Below are 18266 nucleotides of genomic sequence, written 5' to 3' on the forward strand. Positions count from 1 at the left end.
AGGGCGGGGGTGGTGTGCTTCCCTCCACAGCAGTGGCGGCCTTCCCCCCCAGGCGACACCCACCTGCAGGCATCTGGCTCGGGCAGTCCTAGGGGCACTGCAGCTGCGGAAGAAAGCACCGGGCCCCCACGCAGCTCAGGCAGGAAGGCAGGCTTGTGGGGGGGAAGATCAGGCTCGCTGATTTTTTTTTCCCTTCTGTGGAGCCTGCCTTCCCAGGCTCCTGCTGGGCTGCCTGCATGGGCTGCCTGCACAGCCCCTGAGCCATAAGGAGCCGGTGATTCCCTCTGTGGCCGTAGGGAAGGAAACTAAGACTCCTTGGAGGTGTTTTACTTTGCAGAGCCCCAAAGTCATTTGCTGCATCCCGGTCATTTAAGGCACATTGCGGCGCCAAATGTGCTGCAGTGCCTGGAATTAATGCACAATACACTGCCGAATGTGCAAGCAGTGATTGCATCAAAGCAGTGCAAAAGGCATTTAACCCGTTTTACAGTGTCATCTACAAACGCCCTATCTAAAGGACTATAAATATTACCAGCTGGACAAAGGAAGATGCATCCCCTTCCCCTCACCCTAACGATGAGAACTGAAAAACTCTGATCTCCCCTCAAGGACCCAGCCTGCTCTGAGATGCCAGGGCAGCTCTCGAGATGTGTTGTATTAGGACTGGGAATATACAATTACTCCCTTCAAAAATTATATCTGAAAGCATGCTTGTTAATACTTTATACTGCTAAATAATATTGGTTTAATAAGGAATTAACTGGGTTCTCTTTTTGAGAAAGAACTGGGTTCTCGTTTGGAGAAATAAATAGGTTCTCATTTGGAGAAAACTGAACCGTACCTTGCGGCAATAATGGCCCTGCTGTTTGCTCTGAGTTTGGGAGGAAAACCAACTTTCCCAACAGTAGTACATCTCCCCAAAATGGTTGTGCCAGCAGTCCCTGAGGTTAGTGTCAGGGTACATGTGCCAATATCAGGGGGGAGTCCTGAAATTACATTTTTCTGTAGACTATCGTCTCGGTCCAAGTCAGGCACTGCCGGTTGACACAGCAGAAGAACCGGGTTGAATACCACCCCTATAATTGCCCTGTTCTTTGGGTCACATTGGAAAGGTAAGAGAACAAGGTGTCTTTTCCAAGGATGCACGCTAGGGCTGTGCGAAGTTTCGGTCCTTGATTCAATTCAGCAGAGATTCGGCCTGATTTGGTGGCTGAAACTCTGAAAACCAAATTGAATCAGAGGACCCTTTAATTTCTCCTAACTGAATTGGTGAGATTCAGAAAATTCAGAGATTTGGGCATAAGGACAGCTTTAAATGTTTTTTCTCCATACCTCTAGGAAGCAGGGGCTTGTGAACACTGCGATGGTGGGGCCCAGCATCGCAGCATTCATGAGCCTTGCAGGGACCTCGAGGTATATAGAAAAATCATTTAAAGCCATGTCTATGTCCGAATTGCTGATTCTCCAAATCACCATTGAACCTTCAGATTCAGATTCGGCTGAATCGAATTGGGGACAGTGATCCAAATCAACGAATCGAATCACTGTCCCCGATTTGGGCCAAATCTGAATCTCGATCAAATAGGGCCCGGTTTGCACACCCCTACTGCTCCCACCGCCCTTCCGCGCACTTTGTTGATAATGTTTTCTTGCCCCTGTTTAATTGTGTCTGGGAGCGCCTCCCAGTTACCGGGTGGCAAAAAGCAACACAACCCCTGGATCAGGTCTCCGGCGGTTTTGAGCCCTCCAAATGCCTTTTTGTGTCCCCCTTTCAAAGCCAATCTGTGACATTATCCTGACTGATGTGGCCATAGTGCTACCAGGGCACGTCGCTGATTCGGTTCCAGTCTGTTCCCTTTCTCTTCCCTCCTGTGACCAGATTGTGGTTTCCATGATCTGCAGTTCCAATTTTAAGTCATGTGGGAGCCATGGGGCTGGTTTTAGCTTGCCTTCCCCCTTGTGCAATGCTGGTCCTGTTTCTTCTTTCCCTGAGTTTATGGTCTGCTCCGACTCCCTGATTCTGTTTTGACAAGTTATCTAAGCATTATAACAAAACTATACCAACGTCCATGGACCTGGGCAGGAGGCAAAGTGTGGGGGGCAGAGCCCCCCATGCCCCGTTCACCCCCGCTCACCCCCACTTGGCAGCTGGAGATGTTCCCGGACATCCCGGGAAACGGGGGCTCTGGCCCCTCTTCACTGCAGGGAAAGCAGATTCAGAGCATCCTGCTGGGAAGGGACTCGGGCTGGGGCCAGGGCAGCCTCCAAATCTAGCCTCTCTGCCCTGGTGTGACCCAGGGAGCCTGGAGCAGAGCCTGCAGGCACCTACCTGGGGTGTGGGGGCAGGAGCCAGGGTCAGGGCTGCTTCGGTGGGGATGAAGGACGGTTTCAGGCCCGGGGCCGGGGCCGGGGCAGTCCTGCGCTGTCCGAGGCAGGAGCGTCTGGACGCGGGTGGTGCAGGGCAGGGGTCCCGGGCACCCCCGGGCGCTGAGCCGCTCCTCTCCGGCTGGCTCCCCGTGCAGCGGGGCCGACACAGTCACCCCGGCACTGGGGCCGTCGCCGGGGCTCAGCAAAGGGGAGATTGACTTCCCCAGCTTCCGACAGGAGCAAACCCAGAGACAGCCCCTCCTGTTCCCTGCGCCCCGAGTGCTTCATTGGCACTGGCTCCAGGGCTGAGTGGGACGGGGGAGCCCAGAGCAGGGCTTTTCTGTCTCCCTGCCTGCATCCCCAGGGACCCATCCCTTCCCTAGGGTCCCTGGGGCGTTTCCGGGATGGAGGCTGGTGCTGAAGCGGTGTGAAGGGTCCAGGCCTGTGGCCTGGGCCCCAACTTTTGGCCCTGTGCTCACAGCCCTGACGTGGCATGCACCCATAGGTGAGGGCCAGGCAGGTGGCAGAGCGGGGCGCTGACAGGGCTGTGGGGTTATAAGCATGGGCTGGAGGGTCCTGCGCTATGGCTGCCTGTGTCACACCAGTCTAGGTTCCTGTGTGCTGGGAGGGGAACCGGGGCCAGAGCTCCTGCCCCACCAGGTCTCCCTTGACCATGGGCAGGGCTGGCCCAAGACGGGGAAGAGGTATGGGGGCACCAGGACAAGCTGGATTCTTTTCAGGGGGCTGAAGTGAAGGCAGCCAGTGCTGCGTTTCCTCCTCCCCATGGTCGTGCTTGTACAAGACTTGGACAAGCCTCTCCCCGAAGTCTCGTAAAAGGCCATCCCCCATGCACGCCCAGTGCCGTGGACCCCAGCCACCCCCTACTCTGCAACCCCACAGGTACCCCGCTCTTGCTTGCAGGCAGGAGCAGGTGAGTGCAATGGCCCCTCACTGCCCATGGCCAGGCAGAGCCGGGCGCAGGCAGCAGAGCAGAGGGGATGGGGTGGCATGGGCCAGGGGTCCTGGGCCAGGGGAAGGAGATGAAGGGGCTGCTCCGTGCCCAGGGCAGGACAGGGAGATCAAGCCTATCTCTTGTGCATCCCTCTCAACCACCTTTGGTCATGACGGGGCCTCTGCCACTCAGTGCAGCAGCTACGTCCAGGTCTTTGCAGGGTCTTAGCTGGATGCGTAGCACAGCTCTAGCCTGGTGTGACCAAACCCTGATGCCTCCCATGACTTCCACTTCATGATGCAATCAACTAAGTTTAGCACCAAAAAGTTTTGGAGTCAGACCTGAGCGCCGCTGACAAACAAGTGTTTAACAGTTCCCCTGGGCCTCGTTTGTGTGTACGAAGAGCAGGCCGGGTAACGAGGCCCCAGAGTGTTTTCTGCTGTTGTCATTAGTGCGAGGCCCATGGGTGCAGACAGGGCCATCGGGATTGGGACCCAAGCAGCGAAGCAGAGCAGAAAAACCTTGTTTTCCAGTGTGGTGGTTTTGCTCCCAGAGTCCTATATGAACAACACTAATTGGCCCCTGTGCAACCTTGGCCTGTCCAGACAGACACCAGGGGTAAATGAGCCCCTCCAGGACACAGACCGAGGTGGGAGGGGGTGCTGGCCCATGGCTGGCTCTGCTGCCCCTGTTCCAAGCAGTCACGGGCCCTCAGGGCTATCAGGGCAGCTCGTGTGTCAGCACCCAACACCCCACTAGCAGAAAGAACAGTGTCTTTCCCGTCCCTGGCAATTGGGATGGTAGTGATCCTTCCCCTCTATTCAGCACTGGGGAGGTCACATCTGGAGTCCTGTGTCCACTTGTGGGCCCACACAACAGAAAGGAACTGGACACATCAGAGAGAGTCCAGTGGAGGGCAATGAAAATTGCTGTGGGGCTCGGGGACAGGACTGGTGAGGAGACGTTGAGGGAGTTGGGCTGGCTGAATCTGGAGAAGAGAAGCCTGAGTGGGGATTGAATAGCATCCCCCAGCAGGGAGCAGCCCCAGCCCCAACCCTAGCGCTCAGGGCAGGCTGGGAGCACCCTCACAATATCGCAGGGCTTCATGCCTTCATGCACTATGACCCCCCTCAGGCTGGGTTGGTCAGATCCCACATGCTGGATCAGGGACCCTGGCACACAGGACCAGGCCATCAACACCGGGGCTGTCACTGGCTTTCTTGGCCTTAGCCCGCAGCTTCAGTGCTGGACCAGTACTGCCTGGGCTCGGGGGAGCCCCAGTAGGGTCAGGAGCCCTGGCCTCTGCTTCCTCCCAGCACAGGATTCTCCAGCACTGCTGTGGTGCAGGTGGCCTTAGTGGAGGCCCCTCCAGGCTGTGCTCACAGCCCCACAGCCCCATCAGGGCCCCTCTCTTCAGCCTGCCTGGCCCCTACCTATGAGGAAACCCCTCTCTTTCTGTCTCCTTGTGGTCTTGTTGGACAGTGGGGATGGCCATGTGTCTGTGCATGTGGGGAGCAGCAAGGTCCTTCCCCAGGTTCCTCCCAGGAGGCTGCAGCCATGCGGTGGGTGTCGAGCTGAGGCCAAGCGGGATGGGGCAGAGCACCAATGTGGTGCAGAGCCTTTTGTCGTGTGGCAGCACACTAGAGGGCACAACTGTGCTGAGCCACCCACCTCACTGTGCCTGGCCCAACACCATGCTTCAGGAGTTTCTCCTGGGTCACTTACTTCTGGCCATCCCTTCTCCTGGAGACCTTCCACAAGCCTGGGGGAATGCTGCCACCACCCAGGCACTGGTCTCTGTCAGGGCTCTGTGCAGCCCGGGGTACACAGACCCAGCCAGCCTTGGGGGTGCTTTGCCCCCTGGAAGTATTTCTCGGTGCTCCTTGTAGGCTGAAGCCTTCCAGTATATTCTCAGGTTGGAGTGAATTAATTAATAAACGGCCAAGCACTGCTAGAAGTGACATGCCATCTGACCCGTCTCCCCTCAGGCATTCACAGCTAGGCATGCTGAGCAAGATAGCCTTTTATTAATCAGAGAGAGAGAATGGGGGAAGGGAAGAACAAAGAGACTTTTTGCAAAAAACGCTTGGAGCAATACAGAATAAATTGAGCCTTTCATCAAATTTGGGTTCAGGGACCCTTTTTAACACGTCTAAAATCACTTAATCCTAATATGCTGGCCAACACTGGTGACACGTAGGGGGTACACGCAGGTACACGTGCAACCCCTGAGATTGACTATGAGGCCCCTGGAAATGCCAGCTGTGAAACCGGAAGTGCCACTGAAAGTGCACTACTGGTTTCACCGGTTTCACCATTGGCTCAGCGATCAGCCACTGGGGGACCCAGCCCCCCTTCAGGCATCTGGTGCCCTCCCAGACTTGGGAGGCACCAGTTGCACATGCTGGCTCCATTTCCAAGTCTACTCACAGTAAAATCATCTAAAACTTCTCTCCAGAGGTGCAAGCTTCTCTGAGTCCCCAAAATGTCTCCAAATGCCTGCTGCAGGAAGAGGAAGAGCAAGCTCCCCCATTTCTTAGGAATTTTTAGAGCCCAGTTCCCTAGGTGACCAGGCTTATTTGCCTAGGTGACCAGGTTAAACCAGGCAATGTGAACAAACCCAGGTTGCTGGGCTGTCCCAATACAGAGGTGAGGCAGACTGAAGTGGATTTCTTCACAGGGGGCATGGCCTCAGCCTGGACTCTCTGCAGCTCCCATGATTCCCCTGGCAGTAGCAGGACAGTGGTGGCTGCAGCCCCCCTGTAGCCTGGGGGCAGAAGCAGGGGCAGGGGAATGACTGGGGCTGTGTCAGGGGTGACTGTGTTGTGTGGCTCTGAGATCGCACATGGGGTTTCCCTGAGCTTGTTTTCATGGGTCTGACCCTGCCTCAGGCAGGGCTGGGACGGGATGTGACCCCACAGCTCCCTGCCAGCCCCATGGCTCTAGGTGTCTATGACTCTAGCTCCCTGCAGAAAGGGCCTGGCTCAGAGGGAGACCCTACAGCTGCACTGGCTCCCACCACAGTGCATCGGCCGTGCACTTACATCCATCACTGGCCCTGGGCCACAAGCTCCCTGCACCTTCCAAAGGCCCTTTCTGAGGAGGGCATCTGGATCCAGCTGCTGAAAGCTGCTCCCCAGCTGTGTGGACACCTCCAATGCATCTTTCCTGCAGAGCCCACCCATGCAGCCAGATTGAATGCAGTCCAGAGAGCAGCCCTGAAGGACCTGATGCAGGACACTGTGTGGGAGCTGGAAAGGAGGGCTGAAGTGTGGCTGGAGCCATGATACTCCAGGAAGAGCCCCATAGGGAAGGGGCTTCACTAGGAAGCAAGTTTCGATTGCAGCCAAGTCAGTTTATCACAGAATCATAGACAATGAGGGCTGGAAGGGACCTCAGGAGGTCACATCTAGTCCAACCCCTGTTCAGAGCAGGACCAGCCCCAACTACATCATCGCGGCCAAGGCTTTGTCTACCCAGGCCGTAAAAACCTCCAAGGATGGAGACTCCACCACCGCTTTGGGGAGCTGGTTCCAGTGCTTTACTACCCTCCTTGTGAGAGAGTTTTTCCGAATACCCAACCTCAACTTCCCTTGCTGCAACTTGAGCCCATTGCTCCTTGTTCTGTCATCTGCCCCCTCTGACAACAGAACAGTTCCAGCCTCTTTCAAGGCTCCCTGCAGAGAGCTCAAGGCTGCTATTCAATCCCTCTCAGTCTTCTCTTCTGCAGACTTAATAAGCCCAGTTCCCTCAGCCTGTCTTCACAAGTCCTGTGCCCCAGCCCTTGAAGCATTTTTGCTGCCCTTGGCTGGACTCTTTCCAATGTGTCTGCGAATTGCCACCCCTGCACCTGCCACGCCTCAGTGGGACGTGGCCTTTTTCTCTCCATCAGCCCCCACTGACCTCTCCCTTCTGGCATCATGACCGGGAAAAGGGTCAGTTGCCCAGTGAGGTTTTATTCCTAACGAAGGAAAAACAACGTTTAAATAGTGAAATAATGGGTTAAAGCTGAGGTTTGAAGCAAGCAAACAAGAATCACTTTTCCTGTGCAGAGAATGAGAAAAGAGGAGCAGTGTCCATGTGCACGATGCAGGGCAGCCATGACTAGGCCTCCTGCACTGCAGACAACCGTGAGTTCCCCAACTTCCCTGATGAGGGGTCCCAAGGTGAGGGGGCTGCTTTGGTACAGGAAGGGAGCGTGGAGCAGGAGGCTCTGGGCCCGGCCTGGCCACATGCTCAGCTCTCAGGTTGCATGCACCATGCATAGGTCATGAGCTGCACTCCCGACGTGCTCCATGTCCTGGGGCTTTCTCCTGAGACACATGGCTGGAGTTGGGCTCAGACCCTCGTTCCTTGCATGTCGATGCCCCTCGTGCTGCAGGAAGCAAAAGGTCATCAGGCAGGATCCCAAGGACTGGGTCCAGCCCGGAAACAACTGGATCTGCCCTGGCAGCGAAATCCCAAGGCAAGGAGCAGCCCCACTTGGGGGGCAGCAGGGGATGCATGTGTCAGAGCTGTCCTGGGCGGTGCCATGCAGTGCAGTGCAGTGCAGTGCGCAGGGCTCCCACTCCAGCTGCCGGCCAGGGGTACTGGGTGGCAGACAGCTCGGAGCTGGAGATCCACACACTGGGGCAGGAGCCTCCCAGTTGCAGCTTCCACCCCTGCCCGGAGCAGCACAGTGGGGATGGAGGAGCAGGAGCTGGGGCAGTCGAGCAGCACTTGAGCAGCTGCAGCTGCATGTAGAGCAGCCCAATGGGGAAGCTGTGTATGCTGATCAGAGTATGTGGAATATATAGGTATTGAGAATTTATTATCTTATGATGACTGATGTGCTGGTAGGCCTCCACATGGCTTTAACATAACCAGTAAAATGTTGTGTTCAGCTGATAATTATAATGGTGGTGTTTGTTTTTAATGGTGGAAAAACAGAGATTTGGGGTTTTTTAATAAGAGAATATGGGATTTTCCATTAGAGAATATGCACTGATTACACACAGAAAACCAGGATCCCTGGTGATCAGGAATGACTCATGTGGGCTGGTCAACAGCAGGTCATGCCTGAACAGCTGGATTTCCCCCATGACAAGGTGACGGGCTATGTGCATGGGCAGAGTGCAGTGATGCGATGCACCTGGGCTTGAGCAAGGCATTTGAGACTTGGCCATCGATAGTGACATGCTCATGGGGAAGCGAAGGAAATACTGTCTACATCAGTGCTTCCTAAATACTGACAGATTGTGCAGCACCGGTTTAAAATGATACAAGCTTAAGTGTCACCAGCAAATTTTTGTCATATAGAGTAAATATAATAAAGCTGTTAATGCGTACCATTGACAGGTTGTCTGCATACCATTGGTGGTACCCATACCACAGACTGGGAACCTCTGGTTTAGATGAAACTGCTGTGAGGTGGGCTCACAATGGTAGGTGGCAGGGCTGCAGGAAAGGCCGGGGGGTTGCAGTGAACTGCAGCCAAATAGGAGGCAACACTGTTTTAATTGCCAAAAGCACTAACAGCTGTGGGGAATGCATAACCAGGAGTGCCGTACCCACTGGGACGAAGGGCATTCCCTCCATTCAGTACAGGTGAGGCCTCACCTGCGTCCAGTTTCAGGTACCACACCCTAAGAGAGATGTGGAGAGGCTAAAGGAGCGAGCAAAAGAAATGATGAGAGGCCTAGAAATGAAGACACAGGAGGACAGGTCAATAGTACTGGAATTATTTAGTCTGGAACAGGGAGCATGGGGGCTTGGACAATAGGCTTCAAATAAAAAGGTTCATTTCTAAAGAGGGTAGAAATCCCTCGCTCCGTAAGTTAAGAGGGGACAGGACACGACAGGTTAGATGTTGGGGGGAACTTAGGAGCAACAGTTGCCAGCGAGAGGGAGGGTGCACTCACTGTGAGTCTTTAAGTGCAGACTAGACATGTGCATCTGAGCTGGAGTAGACGGGGTGGATCCGCACTGGAGCAGGGCATGGGACTAGATGACCTCTCACGCCCCTTCCAGTGCTACCTTGCTGTGACTCTTTCCCAGAAATGCAAACAGGGACTTTCCCCATCAGCACGTGGCTGAGCCCTTGGTGTTGTGCTGGGATGGGAGTCTCCTCCCAGCCCTCACCTTAGTCCACACCTGGCTGTGTGCGTGGGGATGCATTGTCCTTCTTGTGGTGCCCCAGGGCCCTCCTCAGGGCGCCCTTCACGTCCTGGTTGCGGAGGCTGTAGATGAGGGGGTTGAGCATGGGGGTGAGGATGCAGTAGAGCGTGGAGACCAGCGTGTCCACCTCCACAGAGTAGCCAGTGCTGGGCCGGTTGTAGTTCAGGATGGCCGTCCCGAAGTAGATGATGACCACGACCAGGTGTGCAGCACACGTGGAGAAGGCTTTGTGCCTGCCCATGTTGGAGCGGATGCGGAGGATGGCTAGCAGGATGTAGGCGTATGAGATGAGAACAAGCAGAAATGGGATCAATCCCACGAAGACAGTGGCAGCATGAAGAGCCATCTCGTTGACGTAGGTGTCGCTGCAGGCGATCTTCAGCAGAGGAGGGATGTCGCAGAAGATGTGGTGGATCTGGTTGGCTCCACAGAAGGAGACGTTGGTGGTCAGGAAATTGTGGATGGCTGAGTTCAGGATGCCCCAGAGCCAGCAGGCCGTGGCCAGTGGGACACACACCTTCTTAGTCATGATGCAGGTGTAGTGCAGGGGTTTGCAGATGGCTGCATACCGGTCAAAGGCCATGATGGTGAGCAGTGCACACTCTGTTCCTGCGCAGGTCATGAGGAAGAAAATCTGTGCCAAGCACTCCCGGTAGGAGATGGTCTCCTGCTGGTGCCGGAGGTTGACCAGGATCTTGGGCAGCGTGATGGAGGAGTAGCACATGTCCAGGAAGGCGAGGTGGCCGAGGAAGAAGTACATGGGGCTGTGCAGCTGGGGATCCAGCACGATGAGGGTGAGGATCAGGCAGTTCCCCAGCAGGGTGATGAGGTAGATGGCGAGCAAGGCCAGGAAGAGGAAGGCCTGGCCCCGCAGGACGCGGGAGAAGCCCAGGAAGATGAACTCTGTCACCTGTGTGTGGTTCGCCCCGTCCATGGGGCCAGTGGCAGCTACCTGTGGGGAGAGAGACCAGCAGTGAGCGGAGGCCACAGGCGAGGACCTGCTGTGGGGTCTGCAGGTGCTCGACCACCTGGGCGACAGCGATCATCGCCTGCTGGGATTCACCATCCAGCGCAGGGTGTCCAAGCCCTGCAGCAAGGCAGGAGCCCTGGACTTCAGGAGGGCAGATTTCAATGAGGTAAGGAGACTAGACAGGGAGGCACTGGGGTCCGGGAGGGGGGGCGGTGGAGTTGGGAGTCCAAGAAGAGTGGTCGTCCTTAAAGAGATGTTCCTCCAAGCCCGAAGGGTGAAAGTCCCAACGCGAGTCAAAGGGGACAAGAGTGCTCAAAAGCCCCCATGGCTCACCAAAGGCATCCAGGAATGTCTGAACGCTAAAAAGGAGGCGTATACCCAATAGAAGAGAGGGGCCATCACCAAGGAGGACTAGACCTCTGGTGCTCAGGATGGTAGGGGGGCTGTTAGGAAGGCCAAGGCGGAGACAGGGCTAGGACTAGCAACCAGGATCAAGGAGAACAACAAGTCCTTTTTTAAATACATAGGGGGCAGAAAGAAGGCCCTGGGAAACGTGGGTCCTCTGCAGGACACGCCTGGCAATCTGGTGGTTGCACCAGACGGTAAAGCTGACCTCTTAAATGAATTCTTTGCCTCCATTTTTCTGAGCAGGGACCAGGTCATCCTCCCCACCGGGACTCTGGACAGACCCAGGAGAAGCACAGGCAGGCCCAGGGTCAGGGAGGACTGAGTCAGGGAACTTCTGGAGGGACTGGACGTGTTCAAATCAGCAGGTCCAGATGATCTCCACCCCAGGGTGCTCAGGGAATTGGCAGGGGTCATTGCAGGACCTCTGGCAGGGCTTTATGAGCACTGGAAAAAGGCCAATGTGGTTCCCATTTTCAATAAAGGGAGGAAGGAAGACCAGGAAACTACAGGCCCATTAGTCTTACCTCAGTCCTGGGGAAGCTCTTTGAGAAAATTATCGAGGAGCACATCTGCGAGGGGCAGCAGGGGAGATCATGCTCAGGGGCAACCAGAATGGGTTCATTAGAGACAGGTCCTGTCAGACCAACCTGGTGGCCTTCTACGACCAGGCCACAAAATCTGTAGACGCAGGTGTCACAGTAGACGTAGTCTTTCTGGACTTCAGGAAGGCTTTCAACACTGTCTCTCACCTGATTCTCAGTAAGAAATTAGGTGTCTGTGGTGTTGATGCCTACACAGTCGGATGGGTCATCAATTAACTGGAGGGCCGCACCCAGAGAGTGGTGGTGGACGGGTCATTTTCGACCGGGAGGGATGTGGGCAGTGGGGTCCCACAGGGCTCGGTCCTCGGGCCCGCACTGTTCAACATCTTCCTCAGCGACTTGGACGAGGGGGTGAGAAGCACACTGTTCTAATTCTCGGAAGACACTAAGATGTGGGGCAAAGTGGGCACTCTGGAGGAGAGGGACAGACTGCAACTAGATCTGGACAGGTTACAGGGGTGGGTGGAAGAGAACAGGACGGGTTTCAACACTGACAAGTGCAAGGTGCTGCACACAGGATGGAAGAACCAGGAGCAGACCTACAGGCTGGGGAGCTCCCTTCTTGTCAGGGCAGAGGTAGAAAAGGATCTTGGAGTCATTATTGATGCCAAAATGAACATGGGCCGACAGTGTGGGGACGCGGTCAGGAAAGCTAACCGCACGTTGTCGTACATCCACAGATACACCACGAGCAGGTCCAAGGAGGTGATCCTCCCCCTCTACGTGACACTGGTCAGGCCGCAGGTGGAGTACTGCGTCCAGTTCTGGGCACCGCACTTCAGGAGGGATGTGACCAGCGTGGAGAGGGTTCAGAGGAGGGCCACCCGCTTGGTGAGAGGGCAGCAGGACAGGCCCTATGGAGAGACCGAAGGACCTGAACCTGTTCAGCCTCAGCAAGAGACAAAATAGCAGACGGGTCAAAAAACCCTCTTGGCTAAGCAGGGAAGTGGCAGCCCTTGCAGAAAAAAGGAGAGAAGTGCAAACAACGGTAGCATAGATTCATAGATGTTAGGGTTGGAAGGGACCTCAATAGAACATCGAGTCCGACCCCCTGCATAGGCAGGAAAGAGTGCTGGGTCTAGATGACCCCAGCCAGATGCCTATCCAACCTCCTCTTGAAGACCCCCAGGGTAGGGGAGAGCACCACCTCCCTTGGGAGCCCGTTCCAGACCTTGGCCGCTCGAACTGTGAAGAAGTTCTTCCTAATGTCCAATCTAAATCTGCTCTCTGCTAGCTTGTGGCCATTGTTTCTTGTAACCCCCGGGGGCGCCTTGGTGAATAAATACTCACCAATTCCCTTCTGTGCCCCCGTGATGAACGTATAGGCAGCCACAAGGTCGCTTCTCAACCTTCTCTTGTGGAGGCTGAAAAGGTCCAGTTTCTCTAGTCTCTCCTCATAGGGCTTGGTCTGCAGGCCCTTAACCATACGAGTGGCCCTTCTCTGGACCCTCTCCAGGTTACCCGCATCCTTCTTGAAGTGTGGCGCCCAGAATTGCACGCAGTACTCCAACTGCGGTCTGACCAGCGCCCTATAGAGGGGAAGTATCACCTCCTTGGACCTATTTGTCATGCATCTGCTGATGCACGATAAAGTGCCATTGGCTTTTCTGATGGCTTCGTCACACTGCCGGCTCATGTTCATCTTGGAGTCCACTAGGACTCCAAGATCCCTTTCCACCTCTGTGCCACCCAGCAGGTCATTCCCTAGGCTGTAGGTGTGCTGGACATTTTTCCTCCCTAGATGCAGCACTTTGCATTTCTCCTTGTTGAACTGCATCCTGTTGTTTTCTGCCCACTTGTCCAACCTGTCCAGGTCTGCCTGCAGCTGTTCCCTGCCCTCCGGCGTGTCCACTTCTTCCCATAGCTTTGTGTCGTCTGCAAACTTGGACAGAGTACACTTCACTCCCTCGTCCAAGTCACTGATGAAGACATTAAAGAGTATCGGTCCCAGGACTGAGCCCTGCGGGACCCCACTGCCCACACCCTTCCAGGTCGAGACCGACCCATCCACCACGACTCTCTGGGTGTGACCCTTTAGCCAATTCACCACCCACCGGACTGTGTAGTCATCCAAGTCACAGCCTCTTAACTTGTTCACCAGTATGGGGTGGGATACCATATCGAAGGCCTTCCTGAAGTCTAAGTATACGATGTCAACCCCTACTCCTGCGTCCAGGCGTTTCGTAACCTGGTCATAAAAAGGATGGAGGTGAGACTGACTGGCCTATAGTTGCCCGGGTCCTCCTTCCTCCCCTTCCTGAAAATGGGGACCACATTGGTCCTTTTCCAGTCCTCTGGGACTTGGCCCATGCACCACAAGCATTTAAATATTCCCACCATTGGCTCTGCGATGACGTCAGCTAGTGCCTTCACCACCCTCGGATGGAGCTCATCCAGGCCTGCCGACTTAAAGGCATCCAGTTCCTCCAAGTGCCACTGCACCATCTCAGGGTCTACGCATGGCAGTCTGGCGACTTGCTGCTTCCTCTCTACAATCCCAGTGAGAGACTTGTCCTGCCCCTTGCTTAGGGACACTGAGGCAAAGAACTCATTGAGGAGTTCAGCCTTGTCCCCACTGTCCATCACCAATGGGACAGTCTACTTGACACTGGCCTGCACTTGTAGAAACCAGCTTAGGCAAGCTAGGGCAGAAACTGAATTAAAATGAGCTACAAGAATCAAGGACGACAAGAAGTCCTTCTTTAGCTACACAGAGAGTAAAAGGAAAACTAATGGGAGTGTGGGGCCACCGCTCAATGCCTCAGGATACCGGGTCACTACCAGTCAGGAAAAAAATGAACTCCTAAACGACTACTTTGCCTTGGTCTTTCACAAGACCGAGGGGAACAACACACCAGGTAGGACACAGAACGAGCACAGCGGGATTGACGTTGTTCCTACCATTGCCACAGAACTGGTGTACAATTAACTACAGAAATTAGATGTATATATATCAGCAGGACCGGATGAACTCCACCCAAGAGTGCTGCAAGAGTTGGCCAAAGTAATCGCAGAACAACTGGCAAAAGTCTTTCAAATATCATGGGCCTCTGGAGAAATCCCATAGGACTGGAAGAGGGCCAATGTTGTGCAAGAAGGGGAAGCATGAAGACCCGGGAAACTGCAGGCCAATTAGCTTAACTTTTATTCCAGGGAAAATCCTAGAAACCTTCTTCAAAGAAGCTACATGTGACAAACTTGCAGACGGCATCATACTGAATGACAGCCAGCATGGCTTCACTGCGGGCAGGTCTTGTCTGACCAACCTCATTTCTTTCTATGATCAGGGGACTCGTCACCTGGATGAGAGAAAAGCAGCGGACATCATATACCTTGACTTCCAGAAAGCCTTTGACCTGGTATCCCATGAGGTACTAATCAGAAAACTGGAAGATATCAGGCTCAAGTGTGTGACTGTCAAGTGGGTGCAAAACTGGTTGCGGGGTAGGACGCAGAGAGTCCAAACGAATGGATTGGCTTCGTCCTGGCAAGGTGTGGGCAGCAGTGTACCCCAGGGGTCGGTACTAGGCCCAGTGCTGTTCAATTTCTTCATCAACAACCTGGATGAGGGGGTGAAAAGGCCATTGGCCATGTTCGCGGACGACACCGAGATATTTGGGGATGTGCAGACACACGTGCAGATAGCCTGCAGATAGAAGCAAACCTAGCCAGGCTGGCATGTTGGGCAGAGCGGAGCCAGATGAGGTTCAATGTAGAGAAATGCAAAGTGCTGCATCTGGGAAGGAAGAGCCCCCCCGCACACCTACCAGCTGGTCATCACTAGCCTGATCTGCACTACACATGGAAGGGATCTGGGGGGGACAGTAGACCCCAGCATGAAGATGAGCCGGCAATGCGACGCAGTAGCTGCTGGGGCCAATACAACACTGGCATGCATCAGTTGATGCATCTCCAGTAAATCCAAAGAAGTGATTCTCCCACTTCACTCAACATTGGTGTGGCCACAGCTGGAGTATTGCGTCCACACTTCAACAGGGATGTACTAAAGCCTGAGAGGGTCCAGAGAAGGGTCACCCATGTGATCAGGGACTTGCATGGCAAGCCATACGAGGATAGGTTGAGGGATCTCGGACTCTTCATCTTAAAGAAAAGAAGGCTGAGAGGGGACCTGATTGCAGCTTATTGCTACATCAGAGGCGTACATCAGGGGCTCGGTGAACAGCTGTTCACCAGGGCGCCCTGGGGGAAAACTAGAAATAACGGCCACAAACTCCTGGAAGATAGTTTCAGGCTGAACATTAGGAAAAACTTCTTCACAACTAGGATGTCTAGACTATGGAACAAGCTCCCGCCAGAGGTGGTGCAATCATCCAGCCTAGAGGTCTTCAAGAGGAGACTGGACGGTCACCTGGCTGGGGTTGTCTGACCCCAGATGTCTTTCCTGCTCATGTCTGTTTCTGAGTAATCACAGTGTGGACATTTGCAGATCTGAAAACTACCTTGGCCAGCAAGAAAAAGAAACTACTGTATCATCGCTTTATATTACAGTTGCAGTAGTAGTGATCGAGGTAACCAAATGTATTAGATGTCATTTTCCTAAGGACCATGCCATGGCGTGGAGACAGTCCAACCTTTTGACGCTTGGCAGGATTGAAATGGTCCCTTATGCCTACAAAGCCTAGCTGACTTGACAGAAGGAGGCTAGAGTGCGCTCACGGAGTTAGCATACGTACACAAGCTATGTGATTGTGCGAACTGCTTTTCTAAAAAGAAAGGTCTAGTATAACTTGTAGGGGTTTTTTTGGTAAAAAGCCGGAAAAAATAGCTTGCTCTGGATAAAAGGGCTTGTTACGGTGCATTCCAACCGTTTCTGAAGCAGAAGACTCCCTGGTACCCAGAGAAGGGAGAAGCAATGATAAAGTAAAGACAAGACTCAATGTGTTGATGAAAAACAGAGCCTGGCTTAACTGGGAGCGATGGGCACTTGTACACAACACGGGGGTTTAATTCTCTGTAATTTGAAGTGGTGTTTTTTAACAACACTGCTTCAGTTAGGGCAAAGTAAACCCCTGTGTCATGTGCACCTGTGTCTACCCGATCCTTACCTGCCTCTCCAGCGGCAGGGAGGGGAGAGTGAGCTGCTGGTGGGCAAAGCGGTCCCTGAGCTGAAGGGTGGGGGTGGTGTGCTTCCCTCCACAGCAGTGGCGGCCTTCCCCCCCAGGCAACACCCACCCACAGGCATCTGGCTCGGGCAGTCCTAGGGGCACTGCAGCCACGGAGGAAAGCACCGGGCCCCCACGCAGCTCAGGCAGGCAGGCAGGCTTGTGGGGGGGAAGATCAGGCTCGCTGATTTTTTTTCCCTTCTGTGGAGCCTGCCTTCCCAGGCTCCTGCTGGGCTGCCTGCATGGGCTGCCTGCACAGCCCCTGAGCCACAAGGAGCCTGGTGATTCCCTCTGTGGCCGTAGGGAAGGAAACTAAGACTCTTTGGAGGTGTTTTACTTTGCAGAGCCCCAAAGTCATTTGCTGCATCCCAGTCATTTAAGGCACATTACGGTGCCTAATGTGCTGCAGTGCCTGGAATTAATGCACAATACACTGCCGAATGTGCAAGCAGTGATTGCATCAAAGCAGTGCAAAAGGCATTTAACCCGCTTTAAAGTGTCATCTACAAACGCCCTATCTAAAGGACTATAAATATTACCAGCTGGACAAAGGAAGATGCATCCCCTTCCCCTCACCCTAACGATGAGAACTGAAAAACTCTGATCTCCCCTCAAGGAACCAGCCTGCTCTGAGATGCCAGGGCAGCTCTCGAGATGTGTTGTATTAGGACTGGGAATATACAATTACTCCCTTCAAAAATTATATCTGAAAGCATGCTTGTTGTTAATACTTTATACTGCTAAATAATATTGGTTTAATAAGGAATTAACTGGGTTCTCTTTTTGAGAAAGAACTGGGTTCTCGTTTGGAGAAATAAATAGGTTCTCATTTAGAGAAAACTGTACCGTACCTTGAGGCAATAATGACCTTGCTGTTTGCTCTCAGTTTGGGAGGAAAACCAGTTTCCCCAACAGTAGTACATCTCTCCAAAATGGTTGTGCCAGCAGTCCCTGAGGTTAGTGTCAGGGTACATGTGCCAATACCAGGGGGGAGTCCTGAAACTATATTTTTCTGTAGACTATCATCTCGGTCGAAGTCAGGCACTGCCAGTTGACACAGGAGAAGAACCGGGTTGAAAAACCACCCCAATGACGGCCCTGTTCTTTGGGTCACATTGGAAAGGTAAGAGAACAAGGTGTCTTTTCCAAGGATGCACGCTAGGGCTGTGCGAAGTTTCGGTCCTTGATTCGATTCAGCAGAGATTCGGCCTGATTTGGTGACCAAAACTCTCAATCCAAATCGAATCAGAGGACCCTTTAATTCCTCCTAATTGAATCGGAGAGATTCAGAAAAATTGGAGATTTGGACACAAAGACAGCTTTAAATGTTTTTTCTCCATACCTCTAGGTAGCAGGGCTCGTGAACGTTGCGATGGTGGGGCCCAGCATCGCAGCATTCATGAGCCTTGCGGGGACCTCAAGGTATGTAGGAAAACATTTAAAGCCGTGTCCATGTCCGAATTGCTGATTCTCCAAATCACCATTGAACCTTCAGATTCAGATTCGTCTGAATTGAATTGGGGACAGTGATCCAAATCAAGAAATCGAATCACTGTCCCCGATTTGGGCCGAATCTGAATCTCAATCGAAGCCGTTCTTCACAGAGGGTCCTCCAGGGCTTTGGGGTGTGAAATGTGCCCTGTTTCCATCCTGATCCCCCATCTCAGATAACTCTTGTTTGAGATGTT

At 53.8% G+C, this 18266-nt stretch overlaps 1 protein-coding gene across 1 annotated transcript; it reads right to left on the bottom strand.

Moving 5' to 3' along the window:
• Positions 1-9440: 9440 nt before the first annotated feature.
• Positions 9441-10409, bottom strand: LOC132249838 (olfactory receptor 5V1-like). Its single transcript, XM_059725492.1, has one exon. The coding sequence runs from the start codon at positions 10407-10409 to the stop codon at positions 9441-9443; it is 969 nt and encodes a 322-aa protein (XP_059581475.1).
• Between the last annotated feature and the right edge of the window lie 7857 nt (positions 10410-18266).

This window comes from Alligator mississippiensis, chromosome 4 (assembly GCF_030867095.1).
Source record: "Alligator mississippiensis isolate rAllMis1 chromosome 4, rAllMis1, whole genome shotgun sequence".
Classification (NCBI taxonomy): Eukaryota; Metazoa; Chordata; order Crocodylia; family Alligatoridae; genus Alligator; species Alligator mississippiensis.

What these genes read in the sequence shown, in the direction of transcription:
- LOC132249838 (XM_059725492.1), bottom strand. Translation starts at nt 10,409, where the DNA reads ATGGACGGGGCGAACCACACACAGGTGACAGAGTTCATCTTCCTGGGC.